Source organism: Pteropus vampyrus, unplaced genomic scaffold, assembly GCF_000151845.1.
Source record: "Pteropus vampyrus isolate Shadow unplaced genomic scaffold, Pvam_2.0 Scaffold302, whole genome shotgun sequence".
NCBI classification, from domain to species: Eukaryota; Metazoa; Chordata; class Mammalia; order Chiroptera; family Pteropodidae; genus Pteropus; species Pteropus vampyrus.
Window position 1 is genome coordinate 3811644 of NW_011889083.1, and position 21828 is coordinate 3833471.

The 21828-nt window shown below is 41.2% G+C and overlaps 1 protein-coding gene across 6 annotated transcripts in view; it reads right to left on the reverse strand.

Annotated features, from left to right (window-relative positions):
• Nucleotides 1–800: 800 nt before the first annotated feature.
• GLI3 (GLI family zinc finger 3) overlaps nt 801–21828 on the reverse strand; it is a 282259-nt gene continuing 261231 nt past the window's right edge. For 5 of the 6 annotated variants that reach the window (XM_023521285.1, XM_023521287.1, XM_023521288.1 and 2 more), the window contains 5 exons: nt 18790–18939; nt 17516–17680; nt 11900–12190; nt 7246–7573; nt 801–6335 (listed from right to left, as the gene is read on the reverse strand). In XM_023521285.1, coding sequence (XP_023377053.1) covers nt 4003–6335; nt 7246–7573; nt 11900–12190; nt 17516–17680; nt 18790–18939 — 3267 coding nt within the window. In that variant the 3' untranslated portion in view covers nt 801–4002. The remainder of the gene's footprint in view (nt 6336–7245; nt 7574–11899; nt 12191–17515; nt 17681–18789; nt 18940–21828) is intronic. The other variant, XM_023521286.1, reaches the window with a different exon arrangement.

Consider the following 21828-nt stretch of genomic DNA (forward strand, 5'->3'; position numbering starts at 1 on the left):
TAATTTTTTTCATCTATTCTAGCATTCTATTATATTCTTATTTGGGTAATATATAACATCTTTGAATTCCCAAAATTAGAATAAATTTTTATGATACCATATGGATTGCAGCTCCACCATTTTACCTCAAATTTTGCTTCCTTCATGTTTTCTTCACAGGAGGCATCTATTAAACAAAGCTGTAAGCTGTACCTGAGTGCCTGCTCACACAAATTGTAGGAGTCTGTGTCATGTTCCCCATTCCCCTTTGAAGCCCTGAGATAGACAACCAGTGCCCCTGGCTGCTTGCTCAAAGGACACTATTTGCTGCTACTCAGAGGAAGGGGACCATTTTGGAGTCTTTTATGACAATCTCGATAATACTGAAAAAAATATATAAGAAAAGATAAATGAGAGAAATCGCTTACATTTCTGTCCAAAGTTAGTTATTAAAAGCCACATAAAAGTAGGCTTGTACATGTCAGATTTTCTGTTAAGATGTGTTATACCTTATGCCCTTTGAAATGAGAGCAATATAAAAGAGGGACCAGTTGTTAGACAGTAAATCTTATTCATGTCCTTCCACATAATTTGGCAAAGTGATAACATTAAGAAAAACTGGTGTGCCCAGGCACACGCCCTCACCCTTACTAGCAGGGCATGTCAGCATCTCACTCTCCACCTTAAGGAGAATGGGATCTGGGTCTCAGAGCACAAGTCTGCTCAGCTAGTATGTGGGGGATTGATCCAAACTGCAGGCTCTGAATTTTTTCCAAAGAAAGCACTCTTTCCATTCAGCTATGAATTAAATAAACAACCCATAAAATTTCAGTACAAAGAGTTTTTTATTGACATTATAAGAAACATTATTCTTTCTCTTTGTTACAAAAAGGACTAAGTGGTTTTGAAAGCAAAAGTCGAGTCCATCTGTGGCCACTACAGGGTGAGTACAGGGCATCGCTCAGGATGCAGGCAGATCTGAGGAAGGCCCAGGGCCGTCCACATCTGGACACTATGCCTACAATACTTAAATGTATTTACATGTCTTTCTTTTAAAAAAGGATTACACATTTTATTTTTTTTTTAAAAAAAATCTAAAAATGGTGAAAAAAATTAACTTGTATTTTATCTTACATGTTTGCAGGATACACAACAGTAACTTCTCAGAAGAGAACATATTCCTATCCGTTCAAAACTACACGGGAATCCAGCTTACAAGACAGCTCAGACTCTGCTACAATTGTGTGCTCTTAGCCAGCTGGGAAGTGCACAGTTTCAAGCTCTTATTGGGCAACATCAAATGGTCCCTCCCATGAACACAATTAACATAAAATAAGGCACATACATTGTAAGAATCAAAACTCTGTGGCTCAAGAAGATGAGCCAAAGTGTGAGGAACAGGGATAGTCTAATCAGTTCTTTAGAAAATAAAACAAAATAGTTTGACAAGTAAAAACATGTTTTAACAAAGTTGTTAAATGGAAGTACCACATAGGAGCCTGCATTACAAAGTAGGATGTGATACTAGTGAGCTGATGGAGAGGAGGTTGGAAGCTGGGGATGCATCCTACCACAGGAGATGCCAAGTCTACAGAGCTCCATATCCAGACAAGACACTTCTAAGTGACCCCAAAAGACCTTTGTGCCACTCACTGACTGTCACAACAGATCGATCCTTCTGAGAAAAGCCACATATTGAGCTGAAGTGTGAAGGTCCCTGCAAATCTAAAGGCAGTAGCAAGAAAAACAAGTCTGAAAAGAAAAAGTAAACAAAGGGGACAACTCAGAGAATCATCTGAAACTTGAAAACAAACAAACAAACAAACAAAAATCACCACACAGCAGAGGCACAAGGTGACAACAGTGCTCATCTCAATTGCTATTCCCTTCCACATGGCGCAAAGATATGGGAAATTATGGGAACTGAGAAATGCGGGTTACATCCAGGAATACTACTGGAAAAAGGTGGAAGGGGAGAGGGACTGGGCCAAACCACAAGAGCAAGAAAGGTAATACCAGGACTTGGGGATTTGGGGAATGGGACATTGATTTTGTGACTGAATCACGACCTGTTTGCAAAACACAGAAAAAGCCTTGCTTTTCCCATTGAAAAGTAATAGAGACTCCACTCTACTGAGCTCAGATCAGTAGCTGTCTTTTGCTTCTGGGCTCTGTTCCAGAGTAGATGCATCCTTTGATTTAAAAGAAGGTGCTGCAAGCAAGAGAATGGCAAGATGTTGATTAGAAATCTCAGCATCTCTCTGCTGATCTCAGGAACATCCAGTTGAAAGCAAACCCAATTGCCTTGGCCACAATGTTTCAAAGGGAAATTTACCTCCATGCAGAGATTTTTTATTCAAATGAGAGAACAGAAACATAAGAAAAATGGGATGGTCCTAACATTCTTTCTGTTACCTAACATTTTACTGTATCTGATACTGTCTTTCTAAAACCAATTTAAATGGCAGGAAGAAAGGGAAAAAGCCACACAATTAAACCATGAATCACTGTGGATAAATCCAACTCCAGGATCAATGGGAAGAATACAGCAGGTAGTTTGATGTGTTAATATTTTATTTTACATATTTTAAAAAGTCTACATATTTTAAAAACTAAAATGCTGGATAATCCATGTACTCTGTGCACACACAGTATGTCTTTTATGTGTACCCACTGCACATGGGAAGCAGCTGCATTTTTTCAATCTTTAAATGTTTTAATCTAAAATAGAGGATAGATTAAGTCCAAATTAAGGACTAACTGCATAGAACATTTAGGTTCTTAAATGGATGCATTTAATAGATAAAATATATAAAAAAGAAAAAAAAGGCATCCAACAGCTTCTAAACATCCTCCTTAGTAACTAAACATCCTCCTTCGTCTCTCAAATACCAAAAGTGGTCAAAGCTATTTATTCTAATTATCATTGTATGGGAGCTTTTTCTGTTACAACCAAGTTTTGAAAATCTCTGAAAATAGAGTGCTTAGAACAGAAGTAGTCCTTCACTATAGTTGGATTAACATATGTAAATGACTGTGGGCTGTGGGGTTGTTTAAATGCCTATGTTTTCAACTATATATAATCAATTCTCGGTTATCTATGATAACAGTAAAGAGATGGAACAAATCAATACAGCAAACCCACAAATATTCCCCAAACTAATTCTACCCAATAGCTCCAATCTACAATCTACCTAATTTACCAGACCAGATGAAAAAAGCAGTGCATCTGAACAGTGCGCTAAACAGCACTGAACATTCACGAGAAAGGAGAAGAGGCAAAGTAGATAACTGAGAACTGACCATACAGATATACCCCACAAAGCACACTATGAACAGGAAGAACTTTACATCTAAACTGTGAGCAAACTATTTCATTTCAAAAGCCTCAAATTTCCATTTGTGTACAACTGCCAAAAGTATACCATGAACTGAATTAGGGGCGGGGAGCATGTCAAAAATTTGCGATCAATGCTACAGTGCACCCACAAAAGATTCTTAACTCACTATCCATATTCTGATTCTTGTGCCTAATGTGGAAATTTTAAAAAACCAAAAAACCAAAACAAATGTTGAACATATGTAAAGGGAAATTTTTAAAAGCTAGACATGTGACCCCTTGGTCAAAGGCATACCAACTCCTATTTTCTTTGAGTAACAGAGAAACATGTCAAATCCTTTAGACTGACCTCTTTGAAAAGAAAGAAGAACATGCACAACACACATTTACATTGGTTTACAAAAAAAAGGGGGCAGGCTAACAGTTTTTTAAAAAGTGGGTGGTTTGAGTATAACAATACTGATTCAAACTGAAATGGAAGACAGTTTCTCCCTAGAATACTTTAGGGTTTTTCAGAGTCCTTTTCCATAAAAGGAATATACTTGAAACACATCCCAGTTAGGTGAGATGAGATTGCTAAAATACATACAGAACTAAAAAAACAAACCAGCAAAAAACTGACTCAATTTAATCTTTTAAACTCCTAAAGTTTCACGTTTGTTGGCAGTCTTTTTTCCTAGCGCCTATTGCATAACTGCAAGGAATTTGCTTTCTTCCGCAAGGGAGGTCAACAAAGAACTCATGTCCCCAATGGCCATGTTGGTGGTGCTCACAGACAGTGCTGGCAATGGGAGGGATGTTCGTGGTGTCGTGAGGCGGGAGGAGTTATGGGAAAGGTTCTGAATGATACTTGGGCTCAGGGCTCCTGACATCAGGCTGGCGTGGTCCCCGTCATCTATGATTGCGTCAAAATCAATCTGCACCCCTTCCAGATCATGGTTGTCAAGGCTGTCAACTGTGCTCGTCACCTGGTTAGCACCTGGGGAAAGTAATTCAGAGTTTTCGGTGCTGGCCCCCTGTAGCAGGCAGTTGGCTTCTGAAATAGAGAATGAACCAGTTTTCATGTCTTGCTGACTGAAGCCAACGGTTTGGTCATAGAACTGACCAGAGTAACTCTGAACATTAGAACAGAGCTGATGAGGCTGCCCTTGCATCTCCATCTTGATGCCATTCACCCTACAGGTCTGACTTGTGTCACTGTGCTGTCCTGGCTGTAGAGTGAGGCTGCCTCTCGGCAAAGCCTGGCGCCTGTTGCCTCCATAGCCGGCACATGGCTGGTAGCCCCTGACAGCTGCCAAGCTGGACAGCTGGCCCCCAATGCTGGGAGGCCCTGGCAGGCCGCTCTCTGGCCCTTGATAGATATGGATGTATGAGGTAGCGCTAACCTGCTCTAGCATCTGCTGCCCCGCTCGGCCTGCCCCCTGGTGGTGTATACTTTCACTGAGTAGCTGATGAGCCAGGTAGCCCTGTCCCATCAGGTCTCGAGTTGGCATGCCATTCACTGTGCCACCAGCTGACTCATTGGGCAATATCGACAGGTCGAAATCTGGCTGGCTCCCGTTCCCTTGCATGGTGGTACTTCTCAGCTTTGCAGCTTGACTCCCAGCACTGCAGGCACTGTCGAGGGAGCTGGGGGCCCCAGGCTGCCTGGTGAGATAGTTCCCAAACTGCTGGACCTTATAAGGCTGTTCATGGAAGGCATTTCCATTGGTGCCAGTCCCGCCACTGTGGCTCACCAAGTGTTCTGGGCCGCCGTAGGCACTGCCATGCTCCCCAAGGGTCTGATAGCCCCCTGCCTGGCCAGCCCCATTCCTCAGGGGATTCTGTGGGTGGACGCCCATGTTGCTGTATAACCCGAAGCCTCGGGCTGGCTGTGCTGTGGACCTCTGGCCACACTTCAGCCTGGAGGAGGACAGGTCAGCACTGCCAGAGCTAACCTCGTTCCACTGAATGGGCAGGTCGGCTTTGCTGGCTTCAGGGCAGGGCTGCTCCAGCGTGTGGTACTGCTGGCTGGCGTGGCTGTCTGGTAGCCCAGGAGAGTCAAAGTTGCTGTGCCCGTTCCCCAAGGCAGGCCCGTGGGGCAGTTTGCGGTCATCAGAGATGTCGCTCTGGAAGTGCTGCTCATACCCAGCCTGGTTCTGGGAATTTAAATACTGTACCACATCATCCGGCAAGAAATCCTCATCATTCAAGTTCACATCAGCGTCCATGGTCAGGGACTCCAGGGTGACATTCTCAGTAATGCTCGGAGGACAAGGAGAGGAGTGGAAGTGGCGGGACTGGCCACCCTCAGGTCGTGTGTAATTCTGAAGCACTAAGTTACGTTTTTCCAGGGATGGAGGCAAAACCAGAGGGTTGAAGCTGCTCAGGCTGTTGAAACGCTGCACCCTGGGCAGAGAGAGGTTCTCCGAAACCGTCCTTACTGGGTCGCTGGCTCTTCTTACACTGTGGCTCAGCGTATCCTGGGGCAGCAGAGGGCGCCGGCCATAGATGTGGGTGCCCCCATCACTACATCTTCGAGGAGGGTGTACAGGGGGCAGGGCCCCTGTAGACTCCTTCCCATCCCCGAACAAGGCCATCCTGGTCTTCAGGGTCATCCTCTCCATATTGGGCAGTGGTGTGGGTGGTGGTCCGCCTGTGGCGGCGGCATACTTGGCTTTCAGGCGGTACTGCTGGGCTGGCGTGAGGGTGAGTAGGCTAGGCGGGCCATCATTCTGGCTGGCTTCGCTGGACCTGCGTGAGGCATCGGTGGAGATGGGGTCATAGGAGTCGGCGACACTTACATTGTGGGGCCGGCCCTCGGCCTGGGATGCTTCGCTGGACCTCCGGCTGGAGAAGCAGGGAGAGATGCCCGAGGAGCGGCGGCTGCTCAGGTAGGCAGAGCTGATGGTACTGGTGCTGCTGTCCCTCCTGTTGAGCATGTTCAGCATGGTGACATCAACCCCAGAAAGGTCACTTCTGTTAGGGAGGAGGGTCATGGGCCCACCCAAATTGCAGCTGTTATTGGGCTGGGTACCTGCAGAAAGTGTGGCAGAGATGAATTCATTTCAGGATGACTTAAAAACAGGCCTCAGTACATGGTAAAGGGCCAAGTAGTAACTATCTTATGTTCCCCAGGCCAGACAGTCTCTGTTACAGCTACCTGCCTCTGCTGTGCAGCACCAAAGGGCCACAGGCCATAGTGAAGAACTGGGTGTGGCTGGGGGCGGGTGACAATAAAACTTTATTTACAAGCCCACAGACAAAGTTCTGGGACTCCTGACTTAAAGTAACACCACTCTGGATCAGTTAAGCAACTCATAGGCCTAATGCAAGGGCAGAATGAAGAGCCCCGGATGTATACACAGTGCTGAAGTTAAAGACATGTCCGCAGGCTGAAGGCATTCCAAGATTTCATTCCACACTCAGGGCTTGATGTGACATCCTATGAAGGTATATCACACCTGAGTGGTGGGGTGGGGAGGTTCACCCTTGGGATGTGCTCCAGGCATTCAGTATGACCTCAGAAGCAAAAACTGACTTGGGCTGACAATGCAAAAGGTTGTTTGCCTTTCCCTGAACTGGACAAACATCAATAAGGTGGCTCCCAATCTTCTACTTTTAGATGTGGAAACAAGAGACAGGTGTTGACCACAGATGCTTCTGTTCTTGGGATAGCCTCACCTGGTCTAATAGCTATGATTTCACTATCAGAATACAAGATATGCAGTTTTACTTTTTGTTTCAGTCTTATTCTGTCACTACTTGCTTTATAATATGGACTCTCCAGAAAGGCAACATTAATATGTATGGTTATGGCATAATTTTAGGACTGGTGGGAAAATTAACAAACATAAAACCAGGACCTAGTTCCTTCCAGGGTGCTGTGGCTGCATTTAAAAGAATAGAAAACCTTGAGCAGACACAAGGTCTGATGCAGAGCTCACCATTTCCTATGAGAGGAGAGACCGCAGGGGCTTTGGGGGGTAGGATGGGGTTTAGGCGCGGTAGCATTCCATTCACTTGTTTGAGTCTTTCCAGTTTTACATGCTCCATCCATTTGGTCCCTGCTGGGTTTCTCCTGGCTTGCAGGGCAAGGGACGTGGTGGCAGTGGATATGGTTGAGTCCATGATGGGGGTTTCGTCGATGGCACTGAGGTCTCCCATACCACCTCCATCCGTCAGAGGAAGCTCGAGCCCACTGTTGGAATAGTTGCTGATGGGGGATTGTTGGCTGCTGCATGAAGACTGACCACTAGGGCTTGGCTGAGATGTCTGTTGGGGTCAAGAGGAAAGGAAAGAAATGTTACTGAAAAGGTAAAAGGAAAGGAAGTCAATAATGAGAGATGATGCAGATCAAGACCTAAAGGACACTCAGTGGGTTCTGGCAAATGGAGGTGGCCTCCCTTGACCACAATGACTGATGAACCACTGGGTGGATATGAAGTGGGGGGTAACGAACAGCAGGGAGTACTACAAGTGGTGCAAGTGGTGTGACTGGCGTGATATCAGCCATGGAACCCTGTCCAAAATGCCAACTCTGCAAACACACTTCCTCGGTTCCAATCCCACTCACACGACTTCATTCTTTGGGCAAATTACTCAGCCACTCTAAACTTCAGTTTCCTTATTTATAAAATGAGGACAATTTATTTATCTTAGAGGTTGTAGGAATTAAATTTGAAGCCTTAAGAGCCTACTAAGAATAAAAAAAAAAAAAGCCTAGGTAACAGCAACTGATTGGCTCACAGAACATTAGCAATTATTATTATCCTATTGGTTAATAATAATAACATTATTATTATTATTCTAGTTGGTTTCAGTCCTCAGGTTCATTATGTTGGACTAAAATATACATGGAAGACATGCTCCATAAGCACACACTACCTCCTCTCCAACAAGAGCCCCTCCAAGCTGTTCAGGGCTGGTTCCCCAAGCTTTTCCTTCTGTAATTTCTCCCCCTTCCTTCTACATTTTCCCACTTTGTAGAATTCCAAGTATGGTGTGGGTGAAGACGGTTGTAAGAAGTAAACCTTCAATCACTTCTGCTGTACCCAGAGGTGAAGAAAAGCTGCAAGTCACAGCCAATCCAAGCATAGGGAAGGATCTCCCCATTCCCTGATTGTGCCCCTAGCATTTCACTAGGATAATCAGGCACTGCTACCCTAATCCCAACCAAGTGGACTATGTAAGACAATTCTGCAAATAGATGGGAACTTAATCTAGTTCTTCCTGCAGAGGCTCCTGCAAATGGGGAGTGGAAAGCTCCCTGTCGCCATGTATAAAATGGCCTGCATGAATAGTCCATACAACCTAGAATTGTTCTATCTAAAATCCCACTGGTGCCCTGGTTGATAAACAACCTAACCGTTTTTGTACAGGTAAGTAATGTTCAGAAGTTCAGTGACTGCCCAAAGTCACAAAGTCGATGGTGCAACCAACCTAGACACGCAGCCCAGTGCTACTTCATTCCTCTACAGTACCTTCTCCATTGTTACTCTAAATAATGGGGCCTGACGGCAGCTCTAAGAGCAAATTCTCCAGAAAGAGATAACTGCACACAGTCAACGACAGACCACTGTCATCTCAGATGGAAGGTACAATACTGTCAAAAGAGGTTTAGGACACAGGTGTTCCTCTGTGGAACCCATTGCACTTTTTCTGCAACCCCAGAACATACAGCCAACAAAGCAAATGAACACATATCATGTGAGTGCCACATAAGACACTAAGTCTGTCCTGGGCAACCAAGCAGAGCAAAGTAGGATACACAAATTTGATCATGAGTTCATAAAGCCTTACTTAAGTTTTTGCTTCAGTAGTCTTGGCACGGCAGACCACCTGCTCCTTCCCAAGGTTCTTGGAGCAGTCAGGGCTTTTGATGCCCTTTACTCTGGATTGTCAAGTCCGAGTGTGTGTGTATGTGGATCTGTGCGTATGTACATACGTACATGCAAATGCTTCCACAGGGCAGAAGAAGGCACAAATGCATTTACAGTTAGATAACTTCTTAAAGGAGCTCAGACATTTAAATATAGATTAAATTGCTAACAAAAAGTGTATACGTATCTTTCTCAATGGAGGTGGTGCATGTCTCATCTGGATTTACCCTAGTCAATACGGTAACTAAATAGTATTTGAGAACATCTGCTTGGTCGGCCCCAGTGTGATTTATTATGCAAACCTAGACAAACAGAACAATGAATTTCACTATCTAACTTCACATTTCCACATGCTGAATGTTCAAAATAAGTGCTTTTATGTTTAAAACATATCTAAGTAATGTTCACTATCAAAGATATACAAAGCACAAAACTAAAGAAAAATGAAATGAATAAAAGTTAAATGTTAAAATGAAAACAAAATAGAACAGAGAAGCCAAAATTCCCTCACCTTATTACCCACTGTCCTTAGGAAGTGAGAACAAGACATTTAGGAGCATTACACAGAAGGGATGTTGAATTAATAAGAAAAAAGAAGAAAGAATTTAATTTTTAACATGGTGATCAAATCAAAGACAAGATTTTACAGAAAGAATATTAGAAATGTAAATCTCATTTACATTAGTAAATGTCTATGAAGATATCTACTTATATCAGATATGCATGTGTGTATATGTCTCCTGTGGAAATCTGGTTAATTCATTAATGTCACTGAGCCTTGGTTTCCTCACCTGTAAAACACAGGGCCTCATCTCAGCCTCTATGATCTCTTCTGGCCCTGTTTCTATGACTTAGTTACTTTATAAAATATTTTATATCTGTGACATCTCATATCACTGAGCCAAATTTCTATAAATTTTTATTTTTATCAAATTTATTTTTAAATAATAGACGTTTAGAGATGAGGTGACAAGTTTTCTTGATCCAGGGATATACATAAAGGTACAAGAGACTTCAGGTTCTTAGGATATCCTACCAACATAAATCATTGTCTTTCAATGAAATAATCTAGGAGACCACAAATTCATATTCTTCATTTCATTAAACACTTGAGGATAAACTGTTGAATGGTCCACACAAAATTATTACACAGTTAGACTTTATTTTAGGAAGTCAATATGTGCCTCCAAGAAAAAGTATAAAAAACACAGTTTATGACCTGATTAATTTAAAGTATAGTGATCCGTCATAATACATATTTAAACATTTTACTAAGGTGCTTTTTTAAAAGCAAAGTATAGCTACCCACTGGGAAATAATGATAGATCTGGATGTTTATTTGCATTATTTTTGGCTAGACTTAATGTCACTAAGACTTGTAAGAGTTCAAAACAAACTCAGTAAGTCATTAAAATTCAATAATCAATTAAATTCTACTCCATCAGTTCTGAAATTGTATATGCATCATTCCCTGACCATAAGTACTAATGCACAGGGATACTCAGAAATTTATAGGTGTCCATCTAATTGCTGGACTTTCCTAATTTGAAGAAATGCTTCCTTAAAAATGGCTCCTTAAACTGACTATAAATCTGCCTGCTTGATCATTTCCACGGATCTGGAAGTCTAAATATGAGAATTCTATCTGGTACCTTTCCTCTGCCTCTAGCAAGAGACAGACCAGACCAACACACATTCATAGAGTTGACTCCGTGATATATATGGCCAATTATAAATATATTAAATCTCCTCTGATAGTCTTTTTCATTTTTCTTGTTGTTTTTAAGAAAATATTAGCTATCTTATCATGGCACATACATAAAGCAAAATCACCAACCGAAGTTTGAAAGAAGGTCCAACAGTAGCATAATCCATATATCCTATTCGTCACTAAACTAGAGAGATTTTTGCTGATGACATCTTTCAACCCCTCTCTTGCTGTCCACCTCTGGTTCAGGCACCACTGTAGATATGGTCTCCAGTCTATCAAGCCAATCTCTAGACTGGCACTAGAGTTGTCTTTTCTAAATGTCAGCTGTACCAGGTCATTCCCCATCACCAGCAAAACATAACCTTTTACATCCTCACCACTTTTTACTACTGCACATTCCCCTGGGGCCCCATGGATGGTGCTTGGCTATGCATGGACCTGCTCCTTTCCCTCTCTGAGTGCTGAAACGGACAGCCATCTTTCCCTCTGTCTCTTCCATTGCGTCCTTATGTGCAGTGGTAGTTAGATGCCCTCTTGAATGTTTTAACACAGACTTGTGTTAAAGACCCCACACACTGAGTTGTATTTGTTTTTTTGGTCTGCATATTCCACTGGACTATAAACCCCTAAAGAACAGAGACTATAGCTTATTTATGTTGGGGTACCAGGGCAAAGAAGACAGGAAACCTGTTTACCAAAAGACCGAATGAATGATTTTCTATATTACAGGTCCGCTGAAAATGTAGACAGTTGTCTTTCTACCTGCCACAAGATGGTATGGCTGCAGATTAATTTTCGAAACCTGTTAGGGAACCTTTCTGAGCTGTTATTCTATGCAGAGCAACTCTTGAGTAAGCAATCCAGGTCACTCAGCTTTCGACCTCCTTAAATCAGACAGCCTGATGCAATGAGGACAGGGGCAGTCTAGTCCCTCTCAATGCCCTACCCAGCTCTTTTAAAAGACCTAGGATAGCTTTGAGAAAACCAGAAGAAAAGCGAATGACATACCATGGGCTTCTCCGCCTTGACTGTTTTCACTTGTAGGCATTCCTCCTGTTTTGAGGTAGTGTTGCTGAGGTCCTTCTGCTCACCAAGGGCTCCCTGAGTCTGCCGGCCAGGTGACCTGGACTGTGAATGGCTGCCAGAATCTCGTGGTGGCGGGGGCCGAGGATGTATGTCCCCACGCTGCTTCTTGGTGACATGAGCCTCTGGGCCATGCACTGTCTTCACGTGTTTCCGAAGGGAGCTTGGGTCTGTGTAGCGCTTAGTGCAGCCTGGGATTTTGCACACGTATGGTTTCTGCCGAATGCCACGAGAATGAAATAATAAATTGTTATCAAAGTGACTATGCCCCAGCCCAACAGACTTTTGTGGTTGCTCATTATATGTTTAATTCTTTCAAAGCATTTTCACAAATCTTTGAGGTGTTCAGATACCTCTAAATGGTACAAAGTTTCAATAAAGGCCATTTGAACATTGTTCAGGGTCTAGAGAATCTAGCTTTAAGAGGTTATTGTTCTAGAGAATGCTTAGGGAGAGTTATGAACATGTAAATTGCATTTATACTCTTGGAAACATTTACCCTATGAGTAGGAAGAAGTATCATAGTGTCACAGTAGGTGGTGAATAGATATTTGATGATAATGATGGTGATGATGATGACAGAATGCAGCTTAAAAGATACCATCTTTTAAGCAGAAAAATGCTATACAACTCTCTAGAGAGCTTGTGTGAAGAACTTTCTTAGAGACAACCCTGTATAGTTCTCAGATTTAATATCACTCTACCCCCTTTGAAAATGTGCTCTTTACACAAAGGCATAATAAAAAAAAATTGCCTACAGACTCTCCCATGTTAGATATCACTCAAATATGTTCCTTTGGGTAGTATTACAAATGTGTGGGGATGGTCAGGGCTCAGAATATCCAGAACATTTCTGATCTTCAAAGTCGTAAAACCTGTTATACTTTCCATGAAAGCTCACTCATAAACTGAAAAGGGCTGATGAATGATATCCTGGAGATGAGGAGTCCAGGTCTAGGCTGTACTCCTGAGTATGAAGGTCTATAAATCATTTCATTTTCTATGTGAGCCAGTGATTAAGCCTACATATAAATAGAGTCATAAAAATTACATAGATGCTTATAGCTCAATATTTACTCAAATTACAGAACTGCTGGCATTGTATTCATGAGCAACATCAGAATTGTGATTTTGTTTACTTAGCTTGAAATACAATATATTCATGGATGCTTATATGAGTATATACTTATATCTATGTATACCAGAAGACGAGCTATTAGGTAAGCAATAGTCATAAAAAGCATGACTAATATAATGCATCCATTATATTAAAAAAGGTGTGCTATCTTATAGAGTACATGTGTCTAAAAGATGCTTTTTCACTAAAAGCCCAAGAACAGACTGAGCGCTACCTAAAAAGGTCCTAATGCAGTGAAGTGAAGATTCTGAAAATTATTCTGAGAGACTTCACTTCCAAATCTGAGATTCTTTTGGGTAGAACTGATTCCCATTAACTATGAATTACTTCTATTCAAGAGCTCCTATGATTTGCAGCATGCATACACACACACACACACACACACACACACAAAATGAGCCCATCAAATGCTATGCATTAGGGACAGAAGAATGGCTCTGACAATTAGTGCTATTACAGTGCTCTGACACTGGTCAGCCCTGTACTTGCTCAATGCACTGTGACAGGATGCTCCATCAACAGGCAGACTGAGATGCATAGGGCAGGTGTGTGGAGATTAGTGGGGGGAGCACAAAGCCAGGGTAGTGTTAGATGTTCCAAGAACTACTCTTTCCACAAATATATGCATGTGGATACTCTGGTTTCACTTGGAAATGAGGACACAGCTAGAGGTGGAATGAGTCTACAAATGTTCATCAGTTCCTAAATGTCCAAGAATAACAGCACATACAAGTACATGTGTGCCTAGGTACCCTAGGGCGTGAACATACATATTATCTACCTACAAAAGTCTATAAGTACAGGTTCAGGAAACCTATGCTTTACAAAAAATACATTAACTCATTTATGTAGCTTGGTTCTCAGATTTTGTTATGATCCATGACTGAAATGAAATATAGTTGTAGGCAAAGGTAAACATCAGTCTCCCTGAGTTGAGTTGCCCACGTTTCCAGTGCTGGATGTTCCATTTCGGCATGGTTGTTACCTTTCAATTCACTGTACTGAAAGGTACTTTGTAAAAGCGATTGATACTTTTTGTACTTAACTCTGTAGAATATACCCAAATAAATTTTTCAATACACATTTAATAATTATCCCTACTACACATAAGACTCTCTAAACACAAAGTTGCATACAACAAGATTTAATCTTAAGGATTATAAAATAACAGTAAGAAATATAAGACAGCATGTAATTATCTTTAATGCAAAGTATAAAGGCTACAAAATGATGTGGACAGAGGGAAATCATTTTTTAGTTGGGCTGATCATGGGAGGCACTAAATTTCTATAATGCCCAGCTCATTGGGTCATGGTAAGAGTTAAATAATATAATGTACATTAAGTTCTTACCACGATGTTTTGCACACAGTAAGTTCTCAGTAAACAGAACTTTTATTAGGAAGAGATACTGTAGTTGAGTCTTGAAAGAAGAACAAGATTCTGCAGGATAAAAATGAGGGCAAGAGGATGTGAAAAAAGAAGTCCTGAGCAAAGGTCCAGAGGTGAGACCATTTCATGCATGCAGGCATGGCTGTTCAAGCATAGCCTGTCTAGAAGGTTCCATTCATGGTCACAATGATGAAAAGTCAAAACTGCAAGTGCAGGCTTGGGCCAAATAAGAGCAAGTATAAGCCTAAGGAGTATAAACATTTCCCCCAAGAAAGAGGGAGCCATTGGAACTTTCTGGAGAGGGAGAATCAACTGAGTCAAAGCTCAAGGAAACTTGCTTAGTGCAGCTTTGAGAGGAACATGAGCTGTGCAGTCTAGAGTAAGGAGCCCTGACAGAGGCCGCTACTATGGCCCTAATGGGCGTGGCAGCGGGGGTGGGAAGGTGGGGGATGAGCGGCAGACTAGCTTCCCCATATGGAAATTACTCCCTTCCTGTTCTAGTCCACCATATTCCTTGCTGCATCTACAACAGCAAAGCACTTGGCACAATAGCTATCAGTATTTCTTTAGTAAATCAATGTAGGTACAAAGAGGAAAGCAAATAAATGAGACAAGGCATCTAGATTTATTTAGGATCGTCGGATTACATGAAACTGGATTTCCTGGACAAATTCAATTTTAGTATATCTGAAACTGTCCATTAGTCCTATGCAAGGACAAGCTTTGTAAAAAGAATAAAGAAAAATAATTTACATATTTGTGAATGAAATTTTATTTATGTATTTATGGTTAATCATAATTTTTATTTTAGGAAATTGTTCAACCTTGGTGTCAGATGGGTACTAGACTTATCAGAGTGATTACTTTGTAATGTCTAATTACTATGCTGTACACCTGAAACTAATATAATATTGTTTGTCAACTGTAATTGAAAAAAATTTTAATTATCTTACCTTTGGTAAAAGATATTATTGATCAAGATATCTTTTAATCTCATTAAATTCTCATGTAGAAGGGCACTTTTTACCTCACAGAATATAAGCACAACTTAATAACACACTTAATAACAGCAAATAGACATGTGCACATATTTTAAGTCCATGAAAATGTAAAAAGCTCAGTAAGTATGTTTATATGTGTATACTGCTGATCCTAACATACCCACTACCCAAATTTCTCTCCTACAACAGGGGAGAACCTTGGCTTAAAATCTATAGGAATGAATACCCTCTAAATTTCTAGTCAAAATTATACTTAAATATATTAAATATAGTTAAGTACATTAATTAAACTCTATATTAAGTTAATCAAACCCCGCAAAAATTTTTAATTATTTATTTATTTTTAAATTGAAGAAATAATTTAAATTTTTCCCTCATCTAACGCTCCGTAAAACATTTTAAATTGAGGTATAATTCACATACCATAAAAATAACCCTTTTAAGTTGCATAATTCAGTGGCATTGAGTACATTCACAATGCTGTGCAAACCTCACCTCTACCAAATTCCAGGATATTTTCATCATCCTGAAAAGAAATCCTGTACCTATTAGTAGTCACCTCTACTCCTACCAACTGGCAATCACTAATCTACTTTCTGTCTCTGTAGATTTGCCTATTCTAGGCTCCCTAAAACTTGGTACAAACCAAGTATAGTAGATTACAGTGTAACTATTAAAAACATTTTTGACTTAAAAAATGGAGATACGGTATCTCCCCTAAATAATAAGTTCCAAATGACTCATTATTCCACCATGACCTTTTCAAAAAGAGTCTGAGTATATGAACCTGCATGTGTGAGTTTATGTGTGAGTGTGCTTTTTAGAGACTGTGGTTGAGCTCATTGGAGGTTTTGCTCTGCCAATTCAGCTGAAAGGAAAATCAGTGAGGACCACCTTCAGCCACCTTAAAGCCAAAGGCCAGTGAGCTGACTGGCACCCACTGTTTTAACCAGATTCTCTCTCCCAACTCTCCATCTGGAAGATTATGAATGGGCTTGATGTCAGATCACAGCCATGCCAAAGTCAAAATGCTCCTTCTCTCACACATTTCTAGCAAACTAACCGATGACACACTTTGTGGGGCAGAACTATGCTTCATGTTAACAAACTCTAGTTAGCTCTCCTATTTCTACCCAAACTGTGAGAGACTTTTTTGTTAATCTCTGGATTCATTCAAGAGAAGACTTCACAGAGGAGCCAGAATTTGAGCTAGATCTTCAAGGAGAGTTGGAGGTCAGTAGGCAGAGACATGCAATAAAATATAAGCAAAATGAATTTGAAATCATTTTCATTCTTATGCTTCTCTGAAATTTTGGGGGGGATAACTACCTAAAAAAAAAATAGCAACACAACAGGATCAACTCACTAACCATGACGCTTTGCTCAATATGTTACCTTAAATAATTGACTAGAAACCATTCTGGGTTTCTGAGAATAGTTTGCAAGATTTATTGGAATTTAGGCTATCTGGAAATTGTACTTAGCCAAGACTGGTTGCTTTGTAAAAGTCTTTTATTTTATTTATTTATTTTTTATTTTTGATATAACGCATTTTCACATACCACCTGGAAAAAGCAAATAAATATGGATGTTTTAGTGGTAAGCTGTCAGTTGTCAATACGTTGCTTCTGAATCTATCCTTGGTGCTTGCAGGGTCATTCTTTGCATGGATTCTTGCTATTCCACTGGAGAAGTGGATGGAATTCCAAGTCAAATGCTCTTACTGTTTTGTTTGACTTGTAGGTAGTAGTTCTGAGCAAAGTGAAAACTGTTTGCCAGGAGTTTTAGCAAGTTCTCTCTTCACCTGCAGTACGCTCCAAACCAGGCCTAGTTTTCAGCCTACACCCAAGTCCCCAAGCCTTCACCTGCAATGAGTGCTCACTCATGCTGAGTATGGTCAAGAGGAAATAGAACAGAACAGGCTCACCTCTCCACAAACATTCCCCTTGAAGGTTCATTGTTCCTACCCACAAGCTCTGGGTCCAAAGTATGTCTCATGGGGGAGGCTTACCTCATTGGAATGTGTTCTGTTTTGGTGCTTGGCGCGATCGGAGGCATTTGAGAAAGCCTTGTTACAACCTTCGTGCTCACAGACATACGGTTTCTCTCCAGTGTGAGATCTCAAGTGTGTTTTCAAGTTTTCTAGTCTTGAGTAGGCTTTTGTGCAACCTTCAAACTGAAGACAACAGGTAAATCTGGATTACTTTATACAATAACAGCTTACGTTTAACCTCTCTCACAGTTGATGGAAATCTGATGTTTTGAGGGTCAGCAGCTTTTCAAAACCAAGGAACATAAGTCCACTGAACTCTATTTATTTGGATTCAGATGGGGCTCAGTGCAGTTCAAGAGAAAGTATTTTCAAAGCTAGTAAAAACTCTGGAGATTTTTTTAAGAGACCACTCAATGCCAACAATGGCTTTCTTTATCTGCTCATTGATCTCCTTGAATTCCCACTGATTTCAAATTCAGCACAAAGTTCATTAATATATGGCTTTGTGTCCATACAAAGGCATGGAATTTGATCATGTTGGTAAAGGGCCTTTAAGATGTAAAGTACCAGAGCTCAACAGTGCCCAGTGTTCCTGGTGGGCACCTTAGTGAAAGAAGGCTTAACCCTGCAGGAGTCCCAGCTTTCTTAGGCCATTGGGACAGACTAGGAAGGTGAAGAAAATCTCTAAATCCATAGTTATATTTTTAAAAAGTTCAACTTAAGCTTTTCAGGTCAAAGCTGGTAACACCTTTGCCCTCCCAGTCCTCTGACACAATGGTATTGGCACAGACATGGTGGCTATGTGCTCATTCCCAGTGCCAAAGTGTCCCAGCAGCTGCCTGCCCACTTGCCACTCCGCAGAACTATGCTGTCCAATGTGGTAGCTGCTCGCCATGTAGGATTATTTACATTTAAATTAAATAAATAAATAAACTAAACTAAAACAAAATAGTTTCCTGGTTGCTCTAGACACATCTCAAAAGTGCTCAAGAGGTACATGTGGTTTGTGGCTACCATGCTGGACAGTGCAGGTCTGAAACACTTTCATCATCACCCAAAGCTCAGCTGCCAGCATTCTTTCTCTATTTCTCATTTCCCTTCCATTTAAGAAACCCCTTTCACAAACCCCCACATTTATCACAGACAGTGCTGCAACCCAGCATGCCTCCCCTGAGCTGAAGTCATCATGCGCAACCGTGAGAGCATGACGAAGGACCGATGGTACAAATCCTGACAACCATAGGAGTGAGGTGACCCTCTAAATTGAGAGACTGTGTCACCCATGTACTCACAGTGCATTTGTGAGGCTTCTCTCCTGTGTGTCTTCTCATGTGCACTACCAACATATACTGGGCTTTGAAGGGTTTCTGCTCTCTTGAGCAATCTAACCACCGACAAACAAATTCTTTCTTCTCTCCATGAATATGGTCATTATTTATATGCTGGAGTTTGGAAAAAGAAAGAGAGAAATTAAGTGGAAATATATTATTAATTTCTGAAGGCAAGAAAAAGAAATGTTAAATATGCCAACAACAGGTCCTAAAGATAACACGATAACTTTACTATTTTACAGATTATTTTATTCTAATTAGTATATTTCTTAAGTAAATTTGTTCTTATTAATTGTATGAATACTTCCTAGCTAACAAGAGTGACACTATTTGGAGGAAGACTGATGTCCCAGAAAAAGTATTGCACAGGGCATCTGAAGAGCAAAGCTGCCAAATGGGGTAAGCCACACGACCCCTCCTTGGACCTCTGCTATTCTCATCTGCCAAGTAGGAGTCAAGGCTAAACACTCACAGAGGTGCTCTCCAGCTCTCATGCTGTATAGGCCTTGGGTTAGAGCCATAGCTCATAGAACATATGCATGCACACGACACACACAATTCTGTAATAAGGAGCAAGATAAACCCCAAAGCACTTTTTCAAACTGCTCTTTATTTCCAATTAGTGGGATTTCCTCTTGAATAAGAATCACAGAGAAATGAACGGAGATATTGGAGATGAGGACCAGTAATAGTCAATAAATTAGTCTCTCAGGATTTTGGCTATCTGCATGTACAAAAATAAAGAAATAGATTACCTAGTTTCTAAGGTCTTTTTCCAGCTCTATAATTCTATTGATTTGGTTTTTAAAATGAAGATGAATTTCCCTGAATTCCTCAATAATTCAAAGTTTTAGAATCTTATTTTACAGAATTCCTTGGAGTCATATATCAAGTGTCCTACAACTGGGAGACATAAGAAACCTATAGTAGCACCAAAGAAAGAAAAGGTTCTTAATTTGGATCAACTTTAAATTAATTTCAATATGATTTAAATGTCAACTTATGGATTAATGAGGAAATTTGTGTCCTAGGTTGCCATCCCACATTTTATTTGCCTTAATGTTAAGGTTTTTTTTCAAACACTTTCTCAAAAATACATAGAAATATACCAGTAAACATTTTGTGTAATAGGAGAAAGCTCTCCTTGAGTTCCATGTACTGCATAGTAGTGACAGAGCGTTTAATTACTTTTTCCTGCCTTGGCTCCGTCTGGCTCCTCAGTGAGTGGTCTCTGGGGGCCAGAGGGTAAGATGCCACTGACACAGCCTGCCTTTCCCAGTTACTCCACTAGGCGGCCAACTGCTGCCAGGAAACAATGAAGTCTGTCTGGCTGTCTCCGGAGTTGAAAACTGATGAGGGCAGAAAAAATGTGATTACTATTCACTTTCCTCTCTTTGAGCAGCTCCCAGAAAGCCGGAGGAACAGAAGAGAGTGGGCGATACAGCACAACACACAGAAAGACAACTGGGATCCTTTCAAAAGCTCTGAAGACAAGGAAACCACACAAAATCACTCAGGTTCATGATGGAGTAACAATCCTGTGGCAACCAGATGTGAGTTTCCTACAAAAAGCCAATTGTCCGAAGTTTTAATGTTTGTTAAAAGTTATGCTGGTGCATATAAGTATATGAAGAGAACAGATGTGCTGGACAGGGGACAACATACAATCTTTAAACTTATGCTTCAAGTATACTTTTGCAGTCCATTCACACATCACCCCTTCACATCATCACAATGTGTGCTGACGTTCTGCCTTTAAGCCTGCGTAATCTAGAGGGGTTCTATGAATTCTCCTTTCCAGGGAGAAAAATTAATGATCACACAAAACCATTCCATAATAATTGTTCTTGGTTGTTTTTTTCCAATTTATTGGAAATACAGCTCCTTGGATTAATATACATGAAAGGAAAAGAAAGGATGGGAGAGAGAAAAAGAGGAAAGGTAGAGGCAGGCAGGCAAAGTTAAAACTAGAAAACTAAATTACAATTTAGGCTGAGCCTACTCCTTGAGGCCAGGACCCATGTCTTTTAGTTTCATATTCTCATCAATTGACAAGTATCCCTGGTACTTGGCAGGGCCTCAGTAAATATTTATTTGTGGAACTGATTTGACTCACACAGCAAACTAAAGTTTCACTGGACAAAAGTAATTATATTTGATGCTTTTGCTTATCTTTTTTTCAACTTTATTTCACCTACTCTCCATACCATAAGAGTTTAATATAAAGTATTAAATTACTGTAACATACTATCAAGAATTCAAAAGGATTTGAAAGATATCCAAATGTGAACCCTACCTTGCTGAGTGGAATACAAAGAATACACTGTGACAGCAATGCTGCATTTGCCTCTCCCATATTTACACATTCATACTGAGTGCCACTCCACACCAGGCCTGGCACTGAGGCATCAGACAGAAATGATTCCTGCCCTAAGGGAATTGCCATCTACTAAGGAAAAGATAATGACTTAAGTTACTATACAATTATAGGTGTGATCAGTGTTCTGAAGGGAAATAAGTTTTTATAAAACAATTAACAGGGGATCCCAACTCCATGTGGAGCATCACAGTCAGCTCTCCGATAAAGTAACATTTAAAGTAAGACTGGAAGGGTGAGTGGAGGCCCACCAGGGGTCCAGGTAAGGATGGGAGTGGAGAAAAAAGAACACCGGTGCAGAAAGATGAGACAGAAGCACCTAAAGGAGAGAACTTGGTGCCATTGAGGATCAGGGTGAGAAACACCCACGGCAGGAGAAAATGGGCCAAGGCATACAGGCTCCGGCACTGGCACTGCTTGGTACAGTATGAAGCGTGGACTTCCACAGGCCGGGTGGGTACCACTGAGGTAGCCAAGTTTGTCCCACATAAAATGCAGTGCGCCAGGTCAGGTCTCTAGCAACAACTATGGGATATATCCCTAGAAAGAACTCACATACACTCCACCGGAAAGCCACCTGGACACCAGCCCTCAAAGAGGAGAACATCAAGGTTAACTAGCAT